The following is a 20,818-nucleotide window of genomic DNA, read 5'->3' on the forward strand; positions in this document are numbered from 1 at the left end:
AAGTATCACCTTTCACAATAGCCACAAGTAGCATAAGATATCTGGGAGTATCTCTAACCAAGGAAGTGAAGGATTTATTTGACAAAAACTTTAAGTCCTTGAAGAAAGTAATTGTAGAGGATACCAGAAAATGGAAGGATCTCCCCTGCTCGTGGATTGGGAGGATCAACATAGTAAAAAGGGCAATTCTACCAAAAGCAATCTATTGATTCAATGCAATCCCAATCAAGGTCCCATCAAAATTCTTCACAGATATTGAGAGGACAATAATCAACTTTATATGGAAAAACAAGAAACCCAGGATAGCCAAAAAAGTCTTATACAATAAAGGTACTTCTGGAGGCATTACCATCCCAGACTCCAAACTCTATTACAGAGCTACAGTACTGAAAACAGCTTGGTATTGGCATAAAAACAGCGAAGTTGACCAATGGAATCATATAGAAGAGCCGGATCTTAAACCACAAACCTATGAACACCTGACTTTTGATAAAGGAGCCACAAGTACACAATGGAAGAAAGAGGGCATCTTCAACAAATGGTGCTGGCATAACTGGATGTCAACCTGTAGAAGAATGAAAGTAGATCCATATCTATCACCATGCACAAAACTCAAGTCCAAATGAATTAAAGACCTCAATATTGATCTGAACACACTGAGCTTGATAGAGGACAAAGTGGGAAGTACTCTACAACAAATGGGCACAGGAGACCGTTTCCTACGCATAACCCCCGCTGCACAGACATTAAGGGCAACATTGAATAAATGGGACCTCCTGAAGCTGAGCAGCTTCTGTAAAGCAAAGGACATTGTCACTAAGACACAAAGGCAGCCTACTGACTGGGAAAAAATCTTCACCAACCCTGCAACTGACAAAGGTCTGATCTCTAAAATATATAAGGAACTCAAGAGACTAGACTTTAAAATGCTAATTAACCCAATTAAAAAATGGGGCACTGAACAGAGAATTCTCAACAGAAGAAGTTCAAATGTCCAAAAGACACTTAAGGTCATGCTCCACCTCCTTAGCTATCAGGGAAATGCAAATCAAAACAACTTTGAGATATCATCTTATACCTGTCAGATTGGCTAAAATCCAAAACACCAATTATACCTTTGCTGGAGAGGTTGTGGGGCAAGGGGTACTCTCACCCATTGCTGGTGGGAATGCACACTTGTGCAACTACTTTGGAAAGCAGTGTGGTGGTTTCTCAGGAAATTCGGGATCAACCTACCCCAGGACCCAGCAATTCCAGTATTGGGAATTTACCCAAGAGATGTCCAATCATATTACAAAAGCATTTGTTCAACTATGTTCATAGCAGCATTATTTGTAATAGCCAGATCCTGGAAACAACCTAGACGCCCTTCAGTGGAAGAATGGATGAAGAAACTGTGGAATATACACATGCTAGAATACTACTCAGCGGTAAAAAACAATGACATCTTGAATTTTGCAGGCAAATGGATGGAAATAGAAAACACTATTCTGAGTGAGGTAACCCAGACCCAAAAAGATGAACATGGGATGTACTCAGTCATAATCGGTTTCTAGCCATAATTAAAGGACATCGAGCCTATAATTCGGGATCCTTGAGAAGATAAGGTGAACCCCCCAAAAAAGATGTAGTAATCCTCCTGGATATTGGAAGTAGACACGATCGCCAGGCAAAAATTGGGAACTAGAGGGTGGGGCGAGACAGGGCCAAGGGAAGATGGGGAGAGAAAAGCGTGAAGGGGAGAATGGGGGGAGCTCAGAGGAATGGGATGCTTGGGATACAGGAAGGGTGGATATGGGAGCAGGGAAGCATATATCTTAATTTAGGGAGCCATCTGAGTGTTGTCAAGAGACTTGACCCTAGAGGGGTTCCCAGGTTTCCAGGGAGACGCCCCCAGTTAGTTCCTTGGGCAGCTGAGGAGAGGGAGCCTGAAAAGGCCAGTTCCTATAGCCATAATGATGAATTTCTTGCATATCACCATAGAACCTCCACCTGGCGATAGATGAAGAAAAAGACTGAGCCTCACATTGGAGCACGGACTGAGCTCCCAAGGTCCTGATGAGGAGCAGAAGGAGGGAGAACATGAGAAAGAAAGTGAGGACCGTGAGGGGTGCGTTCACCCATGGAGACGGTGGGACAGAACTAACAGGAGATCACCAACTCCAGTTGGATTGGGACTGATGGAACATGAGACCAAACCAGACTCTCTGAATGTGGCCGATGGTGGAGGCTGACAGAGAAGCCAAGGACAAAGGCACTGATCTTTGATTCTTCTGCATGGACAGGCTCTGTGGTAGCCTTCTCAGCTTGGTTGATCACCTTCCTGGACCTGGGGGGAGTTGGGAGGACCTTGGTCTTAACATAGAGTAGGGAACCCCGATGGCTCCTTGTCCTGAAAAGGGAGGGAGGGGGGTATGGGTGAAGGGGAGGGGAGGGAAGGGAGAGGAAGAGGGGAGGAGATGGAAATTTTAAATATAAAAAATAAGCCAAAAAATATAAAAAAAGAAAAAAAAAGAAAATGGTATCCTTACTATCAGCATACCTACCGCTGTGAAGGGAAAATATGCTGGATACCTACAGCTTTGAGTAGAAAGGTATGCTGTCAGAAGGAAGGATAGCTACAGCTCTAAAGAGAAAGGTACATGGAATGTTGGAATGAAGGCTATACCTACACCTGGGAAATGAAGAAATCCTGGGTACATGCATCTGTGAAGAGAAAGACACCCTGAGTGATAGAATTCCAGCTATAAATGAAGTTGTTAAGGGAAGGTATCCTGGTTACGTAGGATGCTCAAGAAAAAGAAACCTACTGTACTATCAGAAGTCAGGCTATGCCTATAGCTGTGAAGACAATGTATCCCAGAGACCTGCAGATGTGAGGGGAAACTATCCTCAGTGTCAGGCTGTATCTGAATCTGTTCCAGTGGGGAATGCTCCCTCCAGAGGATGTACCAATTCCTCTTCTCACCAAAAGAAAGCCTTTACAGCTGGGCCTGGTTTCAATCTGCTAAGAGAGTTTCCCAGAAGAGATATTCATTGCTGCTCTGATCCACTCCCGTACATGAGGTTTCCAGCAGAATTGTCCAGTGCTTCTCTGTTCTGTTCCACTAGAAAGTTTCCCAGCAAAGATGTCTATTTCATCTCAGTTCCAAACCAAATTGTTATTTCTGTGCTTCACTTGTTTGTTTGGTTTTAGTTTATTTTTTTTCCTTTTGTTATTCGAGACAGGGTTTCTCTGTAAATTTTTTTTTTTTCCGAGACAGGGTTTCTCTGTGGCTTTGGAGCCTGTCCTGGAACTAGCTCTTGTAGACCAGGCTGGTCTCGAACTCACAGAGATCCGCCTGCCTCTGCCTCCCGAGTGCTGGGATTAAAGGCATGTGCCACCACCGCCCGGCTCTCTGTAATTTTTAAAGCCTGTCCTGGCACAAGCTTTTGTAGACCAGGCTGGCCTTTAATTCACAGAGAACTGCCTGCCTCTGTTTCCTGAGTGCTGGGATTAAAGGCATGTGCCAATACCACCTGGCTACTTCTTCACTTAAGTAAGGGGAAAACTGCCTCAAAAATGTAGCAGTCTTCCACAAAATGGTTGTGCTTTGTTCCTTTAAGGGAGTTTACCAGCAGAGTTGTCCATTGCTTCTCTACTCCAAACAACTAGGGACTTTATCATTGCTCAAGGGAAAGGTCTTAACCCAATACACATTCAAAAGATTCATTTAAAGGTGGTTAATCTAGAAGACTGGCTACCTCTGCCAGGGTAGAAAAGAGATCTTGCCAATTGATTAGGCACAGGGCTTATATACAGGCAGAGATTTTCCAGATAGAAGATTTTCACGGAGGGAAGTCATCAGATTTTGATGCCTCAGTTTTAAAAGTTGAGAGTTACCGGAGTTTGAGCTCAGGAATTAGTTGGCTTTGAACTCAGGGATTAGTTGATTTGTGATCAGTTGGTCAAGGGCAGAGTGTTCCTTTGGATCTGGTTTCAGGGTCAATGTGTGTTTTTTCCAAATGGCCCGTTCACATTTTGGGTTTTATTTTTGGGTCAGGGTGTTTCTTTCACAGGCTCTGGATACAGGGACTAAGAGTGTTTATTTGGCTCTGGTTTAGTTGTCAGGGTGTGTCTCATTGGGTCCAGGTTTAGGGTAGTCAAATTTTGTTTTTCACTGGTTCTGGATTCAGTTTCAGGGTGTGTTTCTTTGTCTGACCCTCTTACTCTACATAGAGCTTCATATATTCATTTGTTCCATGAGTATGCGGGTACATACAATATAAAAATGGATATCATAATATTTGAACCTTTTTTGACACTGTAGGCTTTTTCTACTGAATTAATACTCTTCTGTAAATGAGTGTATGTATGCTGGATAAAGATTTTAATAGGTAATTTATAATAATACCTCAGTATCTTTTTTAGATAGTCAAAGACTATTGTAATATGCAAATGCTTTTACGGATTAATTACATACAAGAAGTTTCGCTCCTTTATAATGTGTAAAACTTTAGCACACTGACTACATTTACAGGGTTTTTCTGTAGTATGATTTTATCTCATGATACTGAAGACTAGTGATACATGCAAAAGCTTAACGATACTGACTGAATCCATATACTTTCTTTCCAGTGTATTTTCATTTACCTCTTGAAGTTTACTGTGATGAGCTGTCTGGGACCATCCTCAACAATAACAACAACAAAACCCTCTCTTCAGGGTAACGGCATGGGTACTAGAAATATATTAGACAATATGAAGACTATGAAAACGCAAATGAAAAGAATAAAATGGAGAAACACATAGAATAGTATTGGGAGGGAACACCAGTGAGTCCTGAAGATTCATTTGCACTTAATTTCTAACTGCTTAAAATAACCTTGATCCCAAAGTTAGGAGTAAGACAAAAGACTGCATTAACATGATACAAGGAAATGAACATACAATTGAAATTTGCAGTTTACATCCATAGTTCAAAATTCTGTTGCTAGAACAAAACAAGCCACACTTACACCTTAGACCAAAACATTCTGTAGGCAAACCACTCCCTCCATGGAATCCAAAGTTATCTACATAGTGGGAACAGTAACTAATTTGAATCCTTAGACTTTTGTTTGAGGCAGGAACTAATCTACTTTTCTATTCCTGGAGTAGAAGGTCTGGTAATTAGAGACACCTGTTGACAATAACCTTGAGAGAACAAAACTACTGGAACTATATCTAGGTGGAGCATTTGTTTGAAGTAAAATCACAATAATAATGAAGGAACTAGAAAAAAGTCCAACTCTCTGACCTTTTTTCAACTTGGAAACAGGCTCAAGTTTTCAGGTCTCCACAATGAGAAAAAGTTTTAACACATAAATTCGTAAGGTTTTTACTCCAGTATGTGTTCTTTAATGCCTTGAAGATGACTGTGATATGCTAAGCCTTTACCACACTTATAAAATTCATAGTATTTCTTTCCAGTGTGTATCCTTTTATGCTGTTGAAGAGTACTGTGATGGGCAAAAGGCTTTACCACATTGATTATATTCATAGGGTTTTTCCCCAGTATTGTTTCTTTCATGTTTTCAGAGACTATTTTGACAAACAAAGGTTTTTTTTTTTTTTTTTTTTTTTTTTTTTTTTTTTTAAACTCTGCTTTTTTAATATTTATTTATTATATATACAATATTCTGTCTGTGTGTATGACTGCAGGTCAGAAGAGGGCACCAGACCCCATTACAGATGGTTGTGAGCCACCATGTGGTTGCTGGGAATTGAACTCAGGACCTTTGGAAGAGCAGGCAATGCTCTTAACCTCTGAGCCCTCTCTCCAGCCCCAAACAAAGGTTTTACTACACTGACTACATTCATAGGGTTTCTCTGCAGGATATGTTCTTTTATCAATGTGAAGATAACCTTGACTTGCAAAGGCTTTACCACACTGATGACACTCATACGGTTTCTCTCCAGTATGTGTTCTTTTATGAATGTGAAGATTACTGAGATATGCAAAGGCTTTGCCGCATTGATTACATTCATAGGGTTTTTCTCCAGTATGTTTTCTTTCATGTATTTTGATCGCACGGTGACATGCAAAGGCTTTACCACACTGATGACATTCATATGGTCTTTCTCCAGTATGCGTTCTTTCATGTATTTTGAGTGCATGGCGACATGTGAATCCTTTACCACAGTGATTACATTCATATGGTTTTTCTCCAGTATGCCTTCTTTCGTGTACTTTGAGCCCACTGTACCATGCAAAGGCTTTACCACACTGATTGCATTCATAAGGTTTCTCTCCAGTATGTGTTCTTTTATGCCTTTGAAGATAACTGTGACATGCAAAGGCTTTACCACAATGATTACATTCATAGGGTTTCTCTCCAGTATGTGTTCTTATATGCCTTTGAAGATCAATGAAACATACAAAGGATTTATCACACTGATTACATTTATAGGGTTTCTCTCCAGTATGTCTTATTTTATGCTGTTGAAGATCACTGATACATGCAAAGGCTTTACCACACTGATTACATTCATAGGGTTTCTCTCCAGTATGGGCTCTTTTATGTCTTCTAAAAACACTGTCATATTTAAAGGCTTTACCACACAGATTACATTCATAGGGTTTCTCTCCAGTATGGGATCGTGTATGCCTTTGAAGATGACTGTGATATGCAAAGGCTTTACCACACAGATTACATTCATAGGGTTTCTCTCCAGTATGTGTTCTTATATGCCTTTGAAGATGACTGTGATATGCAAAGGCTTTACCACACAGATTACATTCATAGGGTTTCTCTCCAGTATGCCTTATTATATGCCTTTGAAGATCACTGATACATGAAAAGGCTTTATCACATTCATTACATCCATATGGTTTTTCTCCAGTATGTGTTCTTTTATGCATTTGAAGATGACTGTGACGTACAAAGGCTTTACCACACTGATTACATTCATAGGGTTTCTCTCTAGGATTTGTTCTTTCAGGCCTTTGAAGATGACTGTCATATGCAAGGGCTTTAAGACACTGAGTAGATAAAGATGGTTTTTCTACAGTTTCACTTCTTTCCTTCCTGCAAGTATAATAGAACAAGTAAAAGCATTATTACATTCAATACACTGTTGAATGTTTATATTTGCATGAATTAATTTTACAATTTGGTCCAATTGTAAAGAAGAATTAGATTTTATGGTTTTATTACTGCGTTTACACTCATGTTGTTCCCCTTCATTAGGTGTTGCTTTACATTTTTAAGGATATCTCTGATGGTAAGATCCTTTTCTATATGGTTCATATTTACAGAACCTTTTTTATATACATGATTATGCAACTATATGAGGAAAACTGGAAAAACTCAGTTTTACCATGCTTATTGTCTTCATAAAGGTTCCTATTCTGTGAGTGATACGACATTTGCTAAGTGACCTAGGATAAACAAAAGTATTTACAATGTCTTAGTACTGATGTAACTTTTCTGCAAAGTGTATTGCTGATGTATTAATGATGAAACTGGGAAAAAAATTACTTGTATACTTTAATCAAACTCAACAAGTATACTCAACATTGGAATTGCTATGTATCTTCTAATTATTCTGAGAGAGAATTGTGTTTTGTCAGTACATATATGTATGCTTAGATGACTTGATTTTGGAGTGACATATGATATACTAAGTAATAGAATAATAAATAAAAGACTTCCATATTGAATTCACACAATATGAATTTCTCACAGACATTAAGGCTTCTCCATAAGTGACCCTTGATCCTTGATTCTAATTGCCCCTTCACTACATTTACCACAGTCCCAAGAAGTATATGAGTTACACTAGCTCTCTTATGAATTATTTGTATATTAGCAAGACCTGAATATATACTTATCACCTCTGCAATATGTATAACTTTTCTAATATGAGTGAAATTAAATAAATGCATAGACAGTTTGACTGTATAGCTCTCTTACTGCTACCATTAAAATGGTGATATCAACTAAGACATTGTTTCCTTGACTTCTTTCTTTGTTTTTATTAAAAATTCTATCTTTTCCCTTCCTCCCACTTCCCTCCCCTCTTCTCCACCCACACCCCCACTCCCTCCCTCTCCAGGCCAAAAGCATTGACTTCTTTCTTAAAGAATGCCATGCACATGTAATTCACCTCCCTGAAATTGCAGTTTATAGACTTGTGAGAATTTAATAACCAGTGATATACTTTAAGGTGTTCTTATTTACACTATTGCTTTTGATAAAAAAAATTCCAGGACAAAATACAATTTCTTCAGAGGCACATTTCTATCAGCTTTCACATGTAAGTTACCTTTCATGCAGTGTAGAATGATGGCAATGTTGTTCAATAGTATGGTCTTCCCAACTGTATCCTAAATTGTAATACCAGAAAATGTTTGTTATACTACTGAAAATTGTACAAAATTTTAGTTACTATCTTTAATGAACCTCAAACCCTGCTTGATTTATTCACTCAATTCTTCCTCTCAATTAAATTACAGAAGAACATCAATAATTAAATAGTTGTCCCCTTATTTTAAATTCTGAGGGAAAATTCTGACTTACCAATAATAGTGAGGTTCCTGTAGGTCTCTAGCATCACATCTTTGTAGAGATTCTTCTGGGAAGGTTCCAGCAAAGTCCATTCTTCCCAAGTGAAGTCAACATGCACATCATCATAGGTAATTGCATTCTTAAATATCCCATACATGTATACAAAAGAAAGCATAATACTGACAATATTATACATACATACCTCTTTGACACTATGGTCATAAGGTTATGGCACTGTCTACAATAATTCCATGAAATGGACAAAATTTAATCACCAAGTAACTTTAAAAGGAAACTGAATAAAAGGTTCACTTTTATCATTTCTATACCCTTTGAATGGGATATCACCTTGCAAATATGTTTATTATAAAACATAGACAAGCTCCCCTCTTTGAGTTCACAACATCTCCAGCTCAGCCCGATGGGGCGCTAGGACTGGGTAGGGAATGCAACTGGGCGGGAGTTTCTTTGTTTCAATAGCCTGCCTGCAGCAAGGTAGGCCCTTTGCGAACTCTCTGGCCAGTAAAGACACCTGATCTTACTACCAGAAGATACGTCCGGGAGGTGAATGAATTAATGACCCCTGGGAAGCAGCCCTGGAGAAGGAGTACAGCCATTTCCTAACCCCCTACACTTCCTGGTCTTCCGGCTGGGGCTATTCTCCCCGGCTACTGTCTCTCTCTTCCTACCCCACCCAGCTTGCATCCAGAAAAACCCTCCCTTCTTCCTGCCCTCTTTAGGTTCATAACATCTCCAGCTCAGCCCTATCTGGGCTCTGGGACTGGGTAGGGAGTGCAGAAGGGAAAGCGGAAGTTTCTTTGTTTCAATAGCCTGCCTGCAGCAAGGTAGGCCCTTTGTCTGTAAGCTCCTTGGCAAGCAAGGACACCTGATCCTGTAAAAGAAGATTCATAGAGGAGCATTTGGAAGAAGAGATGGACAGGTGCCAATGAAAAAATTCCTCCAACAATCTGAAAAACAACATGAAATCACCAGAACCCAGCAATCTTACAAAAGGAGGATTTGAACACCTCAATCAAGAAGTAGAAAAAACTGACTTCTTGAAAGTGATAGAGGCCCTTAAACAGGAGGTTAAAAACTCCCTTAAAGAAATGGATGAGAAGAATAACAAAAATTTTGAAGAATTGAGTAAATCCGTAAATGATATCCTAGGAAACCAAGGAAAAGCAATCAAACAGATAATGGAAACAGTTCAAGACTTGAAAACTGAAATGGAGGCAAGGAAGAAAACACAAACCGAGGGCCGGCTAGATATGGAAAATCTAGGTAAACCAATAGAGACTACAGTAACAAGCATAACCAACAGAATACACGAGATAGAAGAAAGAATCTTAGATTCTGAAGATACCATAGAGAAAATAACTGCACTGATCAAAGAAAACAGCAAATCCAACAAATTCTCATCACAAAACATTCAGGAAATCTGGGACACAATAAAAACACAAAACCCTTTTCATTTCTGATCTTATTAATTAGCTTGTTCTCTCTCTGCCCTTTGATTAGTTTGGCTAGGGGTTTGTCAATCTTGTTGATTTTCTCCAAGAAACAGCTTTTGGTTTCATTGATTCTATGGATTGTTTTCTGTGTTTCTATTTTGTTGATTTCTGCCCTCAGTTTGATTATTTCCAGTCTTCTACTCCTCCTAGGTGAAACTGCTTCTTTATTTCTAGAGCTTTCAGGTGTGCTGTTAAGTCTCCGATGAGTGGCTTTCTCCGTTTTCTTCTTTTTTCTTTTCTTTTTTTTTTTTTTTTTTTTTTTGGTTTTTCAAGACAGGGTTTCTCTGCAGCTTTTTTTTTTTTTAGAGCCTGTCCTGGACCTAGCACTTGTACACCAGGCTGGCCTCGAACTCACAGAGATCCGCCTGCCTCTGCCTCCCGAGTGCTGGGATTAAAGGCGGGCGCCACCACCGCCCAGCTTCCGTTTTCTTAAGTGGGCACTTAGTTACTATGAACTTTCCTCTAGCACTTGCTTTCATTGTGTCCCATAGGTTTGAGTATGTTGTTTCTTTGTTTTCATTAAATTCAAGAAAGACTTTAATTTCGTTCTTTCTTTCTTTCTTTCCTTGCTTTCTTTCTTCTTTCTTTCTTCTTTCTTTCTTTCTTTCTTCTTCTTTTCTCTTCTTCTTCTTTCTTTTCTTTCTTCTTTCTTTGCTTGTCTGCTTTGACCCAGGTGTGGTTTGGTAGTTGACTGTTCAGTTTCCATGAGTTTGTAGGCTTTCTGGGGGTAGCATTGTTGATGAATTCTAATTTTAATCCATGGTGATCTGATAAGACACAGGTGGTTACTAATATGTTTTTGTAATTGTGGAAGTTTGCTTTGTTACCGAGTATGTAGTCAATTTACGAAAAGGTTTCATGAGCCGCAGAGAAGAAGGTATATTCTTTCCTATCTGGGTGGAATGTTCTATAGATGTCTGTTAAGTCCATTTGGTTCATTACCTCCATTAAGTCTCTTATTTCTCTGTTAGGTTTCTGTCTGATTGACCTGTCCCTTGGTGAGAGAGGAGTGTTGAAGTCTCCTACTATTAATGTGTGTGGTTTGATGGCTGCCTTGAGTTCTAGTAATTATTCTTTTACATAAGTGGGTGCTTTTATATTAGGGGCACAGATATTAAGGACTGAGACTTCATTTTGATGGACTTTTTTTGTTATGAGTATAAAGTGTCCCTTTCCATCTCTTCTGATTGATTTTAGTTTGAAGTCAACTTTGTTAGAAATTAGTATGGCCACACACACTTGTTTCTTAGGACCATTTGTTTGATAAACCTTTTCCCAACCCTTTACTCTGAGTAGATGTCTGTCTTTGTGGTTGAGGTGTGTTTCTTGTAAACAGCAGAATGTTGGATCCTGTTTTTGTATCCAATCTCTTGGGCTGTGCCTTTTTATAGGTGAATTGAGTCCATTGATATTCAGTGATATTAATGACAAGTGGTTCTTAACTCCTGTCATTTTTTTTCTGGTAGTAGAGTTTGTGTGTTACCCTTCCTTGAGTTGTGCTGGTGAAGGGTCGCTAGATGTCTGAGTTATTGTGGGCATTGTTGGACTCCTTGGTTGGTGATTTTCCTTCTATTACTTTAAAAATATGGAACGCTTCATGAATTTGCATCTCATCCTTGTGCAGGGGCCAACTCTAAAACATATGGGCACAGGAGACCGTTTCCTACGTATAACCCCAGCAGCACAGACATTAAGGGAATCATTGAATAAACGGGACCTCCTGAAGCTGAGCAGCTTCTGTAAAGCAAAGGACACTGTCACTAAGACACAAAGGCAGCCTACTGACTGGGAAAAGATCTTCACCAACCCTGCAACTGACAAAGGTCTGATCTCTAAAATATATAAGGAACTCAAGAGACTAGACTTCAAAATGCTAATTAACTCAGTTAAAAAATGGGGCTCTGAACTGAACAGAGAACTCTCAACAGAAGTCCAAATGTCCAAAAGACACTTAAGGTCATGCTCAACCTCCTTAGCTATCAGGGAAATGCAAATCAAAACAACTTTGAGATACCATCTTATACCTGTCAGATTGGCTAAAATGAAAAACACCAATGATAGCTTTTGCTGGAGAGGTTGTGGGGCAAGGGGTACTCTCATCCATTGCTGGTAGGAATGCACACTTGTGCAACCACTTTGGAAAGCAGTGTGGCAGCTTCTCAGGAAATTCGGGATCAACCTACCCCAGGACCCACCAATTCCACTCTTGGGAATTTACCCAAGAGATGCCCAATCATACTACAAAAGCATTTGTTCAACTATGTTCATAGCAGCATTATTTGTAATAGCCAGAACCTGGAAACAACCTAGATGCCCTTCAGTGGAAGAATGGAAGAAGAAACTGTGGAATATATACATATTAGAATACTACTCAGCGGTAAAAAACAATGACATCTTGAATTTTGCATGCAAATGGATGGAAATAGAAAACACTATTCTGAGTGAGGTAACCCAGACCCAAAAAGATGAACATGGGATGTACTCACTCATAATCGGTTTCTAGCCATAATTAAAGGACATCGAGCCTATAAATTTGGGATCCTTGAGAAGATAATAAGAAGGTGAACTCCCAAAAAAAGATATAGTAATCCTCCTGGATATTGGAAGTAGACACGATCGCCAGGCAAAATTGGGAACTTGAGGGTTGGGCGAGACTGGGCCAAGGGAAGATGGGGAGAGAAAAATGTGAAGGGGAGAATGGGGGGAGCTAGGAGGAATGTGGTGCTTGGGATATAGGAAGGGTGGATATGGGAGCAGGGAAGCATATATCTTAATTTAAGGAGCTACCTGAGGGTTGTCAAGAGACTTGACCCAAGAGGAGTTCCCAGGTTTCCAGGGAGACATCCCCAGTTAGTTCCTTGGGCAGCTGAGAAGAGGGAGCCTGAAAAGGCCAGTTCCTATAGCCATAATGATGAATTTCTTGCATATCACCATAGAACCTCCACCTGACGATAGATGAAGAAAATGACAGAGCCCCACATTGGAGCACCGGACTGAGCTCCCAAGGTCCTGATGAGGAGCAGAAGGAGGGAGAACATGAGAAAGAAAGTCAGGAACGTGAGGGAACCTCCAGCTGGCGACAGATGGGGAAGGTGACTGAGCCCCACATTGGAGCACTGGACTGAGCTCCCAAGGGCCTGATGAGGAGCAGAAGGAACGAGAACATGAGGGAGAAAGTCAGGAACGTGAGGGGTGCGTTCACTTATGGAGACGGTGGGACAGAACTAAAGGGAGATCACCAACTCCAGTTGGAATGGGACTGATGGATCATGCAACCAAATCCCTCTCTGAATGTGGCCAACAGTGGGGGCTGACTGAGAAGCAAAGGACAATGGTTCTGGGCTCTGATTCTTCTGCATGGACGGGCTCTGTGGGAGCCTTCTCAGCTTGGTCGATCACCTTCCTGGACCTGGGGGGAGTTGGGAGGACCTTGGACTTAGCATAGAGTGGGGAACCCTGATGGCTCCTTGGCCTCGAGAGGGAGGGAGGGGAGGTATGGGTGGAGGGAAGGGGAGGGAAGGGGGAGAAGGAGGGGAGGGAAGGGGGAGGAGGAGCGGAGGGAGGGGGTAGGAGGAGGGAAGGAGATGGAAATTTTTAAATATAAAAAACAAAAAATAAAAAAAAAGAAAAAAAAAAGGAAATTTTTAAATATATAAAAAAAAATAAACCATGAGGAAAAAAAAAAAAAAAAGAAACTTTGATGCTTCCTTGTTTCCAGTACCTGCACATGATGGATGACACTGCAAAGTTTGACTTAATTAGGATAGACACTATCCCAATTGGGTTACACACTTGGACCACAGTTGTCAGCTTGATTTATATCGACTTTCTTTTGAACTGAAATCCTGTTATCTCAACCTCTATTTTCTGCCATTATTCTTAACATTTCCATCTTCCTGATCCTACAAGAAGAGCCAGTTAAGTTTTGTGTATAACTTTCTACAATTTTTGCCATCTAACGTCTTATCTTCCACATTCTTTCAAAAGACAACATTCCCATCCTGTGCCTAGCAACAAAATTACAATATGTGTCCCATTTTTTTTTTATTCATACAGTTTATGTTGGATTAACTAAGTCTTCTAAGCCAAAGCAGCTCAGGCAATGAATGGGTTTATTTGGCTGATTATATTAAATTACACTCTTTCATTTTGGGAGGCTTAGGGTAGAAACTCAAGCTAAAAATTAAATCAAAAAACGTAGGTAAAGATTGTTTCTGGCTTTCTGTCTTGCCTAGTCACTATCTAATGCTCTTCTCCCTTTTCTAGTCCAGTAATCTTTCTTAGTGATATTGTCAGATGGAGGAGCCTTCCACAATCATTAATCAACACAATGTCTGATAGACATAACACTTTCTGGCTTTTATGAATAAAGCCAGTATGAACATACTTGAGTAAGTGTACTTCTGGAAGGATCATTTGGGTATATATCCAGAAGTGGTATAGCTGAGTCTTAAGGAAGACTGACTGCCAATTTTCTGAGAACAGCATTCTGATTTTCACAGAGGCTGTATAAATATGCACTTGCAACATCAATGAATCCCCTTACTCCATGTTCTTGCTAGCATTAGCTTTTTCTTATGTTATGGATCCTAACCATTCTGACAGGTATAAGATGAAACCACAAAGTAGTTTTGATATGCATTTCCTTGATAGCTAAGGATGTGAACATTTCTTCAAGTGTTTCGCTGCTGCAGATTCCTCTACTGAAAATTCTGTTTAGAGGTATACCCAATTATAATTTGATTATTTGATTTGTTGTTGTCTAATTTTTTGAGTTCTTTATTTTCCCAAGTGAGAAAACCCAGAAGCACAAAAACAAACATGCAATGTAGCAGTGGATCTAGGGGAATGGAATTTGGTAAAGGGGGAAGACAAGAAGGAATGGAGGAAGGGGAGGCATTAGTCTGGATGTATTGTATGAGAAAAGAATAAAAACAAAGAGAAACAAAAATGTGAAAATGCACTTAATCTGAGTTTAATGATACTCATATTCAGTATAACAACCCAAACAGCTCACATGTCCAAAGTATCTTCTGACACGAAAAACAATCTCTTGATTGTCACATCTTGTAAAATAAAGAAACAAATTAAGTATTTTCAACTTATAATGGCACAGGGTATATTCCCATTCAGAAAAAAAAAAGAATATTGCTGTTTTCCAGTTCCCAAATCAGGCTGACATCCCCTGCTCAAGTGAATATCACACCAGAAGAACAGGAAGGCACACCTCTAGTGCATGGAATTTCTACACTTCCTACATTCTCACAGATATAATCACCTACCAACCCTACAGCTGTTACCACCAAAGCCATGACCCCACCCAAAATCCAATGAATATCTCTGCTCGAGTGCAGGCCATATAAGCCAAAAGAACAGGTAGGCTAACATTGGCAAAGCCTCCTTACTGTACAAGAGATAATGGCAACCAACAGAAATGTACATAGGCTGTTTGCCTGTGGACCTCCACCATTCTTTCAATAACCCTCCCAATGCTATCCTCAGTCCCATATCCCTCATCTGTTTTGTAGCCTAAAAATTGGGTAAAACCCATTGCTCAAAGAAAGGACAGATTATCTGCCAGAAGCCCATGTAGGCCACCTGCTCACAGACCTCATCACTCTCAGTGTTACCTCAACACTATCTCCAAGCTCCCTCCCCTCCTCCCTATTTTTAGCTTTAAATATAGACAGGTACTACCTACTGGAATGAAGGCCACACCTACTACCAAACTTCCAGCCCCCAACTTTGTGTGAGAACCCCTGTTAACCATGGAACACACAGAGTAGAAAACTAGAAAAAAAAGAAACAAAGGAACAAAACAACCACCCAGAAAGATGAACTGAGAAACTGGCATGTAGAACCACAATATTTCACTCAAATACATGTACAACAACACACAAATAAAATAAAAAACAAAGATCAGTAGGTCACTCACAAAATCTAAATATCCAACTACAAAGTCCTCAATATTGCAACACAGTGGAAGCACAATTGTTTTGGACCACCTTTATAAAGATGATAGAGTCTTTAAAGAAGTGAATGAATTCCTTGAAAAGAAAGTGGAGGAAGTTAACAATACTTTAAAATAAAAAGAAAAGTTTTAAAGTAGGAAAGAATTGAACAAACATACAAGCAGTTGATGGAAATGAATGAATCTGTTCAAGAACTGAAGATAGATTGAGAAGGAATTTTAAAAACACAAACTGAAGGAATTCTCGAAATGAAAATCGAGATAAGGAAACAGAACATACAAAGGCAAGCTCCAACAATAGAATAAAAGACATGAAACAGAATTTGAAGGTATGATAGAAGAAATGGATATATTGATTAAAAAATGGTAAATCTAAAAATTTCCTGAAACAAACATCCAGTATATCTGGAAGACTATGAAAAGTCAAAAACCTAAGAATAATAAAAATTGAAGGAGAAGAATCTGAACTCAAAGGCCCAGAAAAGCTTTTCAAAACACTTAATATTCGCTGGGCGATGGTGACGCACACCTTTAATCCCAGCACTCGGGAGGCAGAGGCAGGCAGATCTCTGAGTTCGAGGCCAGCCTGGTCTATAAGAGCTAGTTCCAGAACAGGCTCTAGAAACTACAGGGAAACCCTGTCTTGAAAAACAAAACAAAAAAAAAAAACCTTAATATTCATTAGTGCATATCAAAGAGTTCCCAGACCTTTTCTATAAAGATACACATCTTAAACAAGAAAAATAACAGCCTTCTTAGGCAGGGTCACAACTTTTTGCCCAGATCTTCTATTTTGCCTACAGCAATTGGTTTCATGATCATGTCAGTCCTTTACATAAATTTTTGATTGCACTTGTCTGTAAACCATAAGAAATGGCAAATCAGGACATTTATGAAGCATCTAAAATTGACTACCTAATTCCACGTTGTTAATCTCAAATACTCGTGAAGCAGGAATGCTCTCATCCACCTCCCTTCCACTCCATTTCTACACTCTTACTGGACCAGCGTCAAATATTTCAATGATTCAATTAGAGCACATGTCCCTCTTCATATATAAGTCCCCTCCAAAACACAAAGGGACTGAAGGTCACCTATGAACTGGTCTAAGTTTCCTTCTCAATGACAAGTGAAGACCAAGTCTGGAAGGAGTTTGTAGAACTATCTTCCCAGCACTGTGCAGAAAACGCAAGGTAAGGTGTTCAAAGCAATTCTTAATTACATGAGGTAAACTAAGCTATAGAAGACATTGCTTTACATAGAAATGAATAATCAACATCGATTAAGAGAAAAGAATTGAAGGTATTAATGATCTAGAAACACTGGAGAAAATAAAGATGAGGGCAGTAATGCACTTAAAGAAAATATTTAAAACTTGATCCCAACAAGTGATTTTTAAAATGATAAGAAAATTGTATTTTTAAGATTAAAAATCTTATTTATACTGAGTTTGAAAAACAGTAGGACTTTCCCTAGTAGAGGGAAAGTCCCCATACATACAAGTTGTCTCTGAGATCTGTAACCTGACACATAGAGTTAAAATGAATAGACTGTTTCTCAAACCTCTGAGCTGAAATACCTGAGTCAAGCAGGACTAAATTATCTGCATAGGATCTCTGCTTAATTACACCTTCAGTATTCATTGGCTCAAGATAATCTTTCCAAACTGTACACCCACACTGATCTGTGTTCATTCACAGGATATGGATTAAAACATGCTGGGAAATTACAAAAACACTCCCCTGACCACAATCAACTCCTTTATCATAATGCTGACTCCAGGAGCTGGTTGCCTACCTTGTTTCCCCTGCAATGTACAAAATAAGGTCTTCCTCCTATATTGGTCAGAAGACAGAAGCAATGTTCCATATGTGGATACTTTCCCTGTGACTGCACTGGATAGTTGACTAAATGACTCAAACAGATTATTTTAAAACTGAGATAGATGGTACAGTCATGCAATTTAAGAATTTTGAAGGTGTAATATAGAGGACAACACAGCCATTCTCTTGAGTGCAACAGACTGGAATCAAGCCACCCAAGCCAACCTAAGAGAGCTTGTCTCAAACACAGATTTCCAACAGGATGGAAAACAACAGCTCTAGAATTAATATAACTTCCCTTTGAGAAATCACTTCACACATAGGGGATTAAAAAAGAAAAATCTCTCTAATGATGGTACACATCCATCTCTGCCTGAAACTCAAATAGGAACCAATTTAGACAGATTTTACATTCCACATGTGCTGTCATCCTTACGTGTCTTTTGGGTTCATGTTCCATGTAGACTTTGAATACTTCAAAAGAGATAGGAATTTGGAGGTCTAGCCACTCAAGGCAGATGTGAGGGTTAGACAGCAAAGATATTCCCAGAACACTTTCTTAAGTACACCAGTGGCATGAAACAGTGACAGGATCCTGTGTTGAAGGTCACAGGGGATGAGGAAGATAGGACAAGTTGAAGGTAGAGAAGTTAAAAGCAGCTGAGCAGTGGTGGCACAGGCCTTTAGTCCCAGCACTCTGGAGGCAAGGCAGGCAGATCTCTGGGAGTTCAAAGCCAGCAAAGTCTACAATATGTAGTCCCAGGACATGTACCTAAGCTACAGAGAAGCTCTGTATCAAAAAAAAAAAAAAAAAAAAAAAAAAAAAAAAGAAACTTCAATGGCACACCAGCCAGGCCTTAAGGTTGGTTGTGACCCTGCCCCCACAAGCAGCTTGTTGTAAGCCCGTTCTTTTTTATGCAGATGGACCTACTGCCTGGCTGTAAACAGGGAAGGCTTCTTTGTAAAGTTTTTAGAGCCAAATGTCTGAAAAATCCTGTTCAACAAATGTGCATCCTAGTAACCGAATCATTAACATATCTGAGCAGCACACACATATTTTGCGGGCTTTAGAGGTAGTCCTCCCTCAGTTAAATTCTAGTTTTTGAGACTTAATTTTTTTCTAAGCATTGGTAAATCCTTTATATTACCAATTCCACTATTCTACATCACGGTGTGGAAGAGGAAGGCTACCCAACATATGGATGCTTTTACAACCTCCACAAAATTAACAGTAAATGGATCTCATACATAAAGGTAAAATGCACAGTGCTGAACTTCTATAAGATACTAGAGAAACTAGACCTCCATGAGTTTGGCAACCTGCTTTCCAAGAACGCCCTATAAGCATGATAATGTTGTCTAGAAAGAGGTTTCTCCACACAGCTCCCTGCTCCCAGTGCTCTGAGCAGAATCACCCACGGTGTAAAGTTATTCAGAGGCCTGCCATATTCAGGGAGTTGCAGGCACCGCATTGAACTTGAAAGGATGGGGAATCTGGCTGCAGTTTCCCTGGCAGAACTGGAGAGGAATAACCTCACTGGTTCCCGCACCTCACCATCTGTTCCTCCCAGTCCAGGGACAGCAGCCCCTCACTCACCATGCCGCGGTTTCCTTGCTTTCCCAAGCGCTCCACGCAGTTCCCAGGAGAAGTTTTAGTCGAACAGCACAGCACACGCGACTGACTCCACTTACACTTCTCTGCAAACCCGGAACCCGGAACCCGGAAGTTTCCTCCTCCACTTCTGATTGGCAGGTCACCTGGAGGGCTTTATTGGCTAATGATACCTGAGTGACAAGTACACCTCCCATAGGGTTAGCTCGTTCTTAAAGATACAGCACAGTGTTTTCTGACCCTGCTTTACAAACCAGGCAAAGACCTTTTCTCGATTAGCAGAGACGTGCATTTCAATAGCACTTGGGATTGGATCCAATAGCAGATCCTACTATCTTCCTGTAGGCACTTCTCCTTCTTCTTTCCTCCTGGACCTTAGGTGGCTAGCCACCTTGCACAGCCCACTAAACTTTGTGAATAGAGTAATTCCTTGTCACGTGTGTGGAAGAATGTCCAGAAGAGATTTAAGGACACAAAAAGGAATAATTTTTCTGTGGTTTCATGCTGAGGTAAAATGAAGTAAAGGGCCTTTTTCTACCTGGTTGTCACATGTACCTCAGAAAATCAGGAAAGAAAAGTAGAAACCAGCACTCAAACAAGATAATAGTTCTTGGTGAGGGCGCAGGGCAATTCTTGTGCGCGGGAGTCAAGGCAGTAGGAGGGCCTGGCCGGGCACCGCGGGGGAAGCAACTCAGGTCAGAGACCAAAGGCCAGCGCTAGGAGGCGCCGGGAACGGGCGACCCGGAGCAAATGAGCTCAAGGGGACCAGATGAGGGTGTCAGTGTCCCCAGAGCGTCAGGGTGGAGCCCGGGGGCGGGTCCGACTGCGGAGCCCTTCGGGGCAGTGGTCTGATATCTGGGCGTGGGTCGAGCAGCTTCCAGCTTTGTGGAGTCGAGCTGTGCAAACAGGAGAGGGCCAAGGCGACCCAGGGGAGAGGGGCGAGGTGCTGCTGCTGCCGCCGCCTGGGCCTCTGAGCCGCTGAGGGCAGTGCCAGCCTCTTCGGCCCCCACACAGAAACTTGTCACCAACTGGCGACCGCGGGAGCCACTAGCGTCCAGTGGCGGAATGGGTGGGCAGGGAGAGGGAGGGGAAGGCTGGTGGGCGCTGAGGCGAATTGTAGAGCAGACCTGGATTCGCCTTGTAAGCGGGGCTGCTCAGTGCCCTGCATCAGGCACGCTTGTGCAGCAGTGGAAGTCATTTGTCGCAGCGTTGTCCCTGACACAGCAGAAATGTCTCGGCGCAGCAGCCCGAAACTCCCGAAAACCCCCGCAGCTGCTTGTTCCGCCGAGCCCGCTGAGTAGCCGCCAGTCCTCGTGGCGATTCGCGCAACTTTGACCAGGGCAGGGTCTCGGGGAGCCGGAGCGCC

General features: G+C 40.8%; 1 protein-coding gene and 1 pseudogene across 1 annotated transcript; one reads left to right on the forward strand and one right to left on the reverse strand.

Moving 5' to 3' along the window:
• The window catches only part of LOC119808081, a 232,692-nt pseudogene that overhangs the window by 197,731 nt on the left and 14,143 nt on the right, over nt 1-20,818 (forward strand).
• On the reverse strand, nt 4,947-20,323 carry LOC119806429 (zinc finger protein 431-like). Its single transcript, XM_038318162.1, has 5 exons — nt 19,438-20,323; nt 8,545-8,687; nt 8,291-8,351; nt 5,814-7,050; nt 4,947-4,973 (listed from the first exon to the last, which is right to left on the reverse strand). Exons 1-5 carry the CDS (start codon nt 19,647-19,649, stop codon nt 4,947-4,949), a joined length of 1,680 nt encoding a protein of 559 aa, XP_038174090.1. The 5' UTR covers nt 19,650-20,323.

This window comes from Arvicola amphibius, chromosome 2 (assembly GCF_903992535.2).
Source record: "Arvicola amphibius chromosome 2, mArvAmp1.2, whole genome shotgun sequence".
In the NCBI taxonomy this organism is placed as follows: Eukaryota; Metazoa; Chordata; class Mammalia; order Rodentia; family Cricetidae; genus Arvicola; species Arvicola amphibius.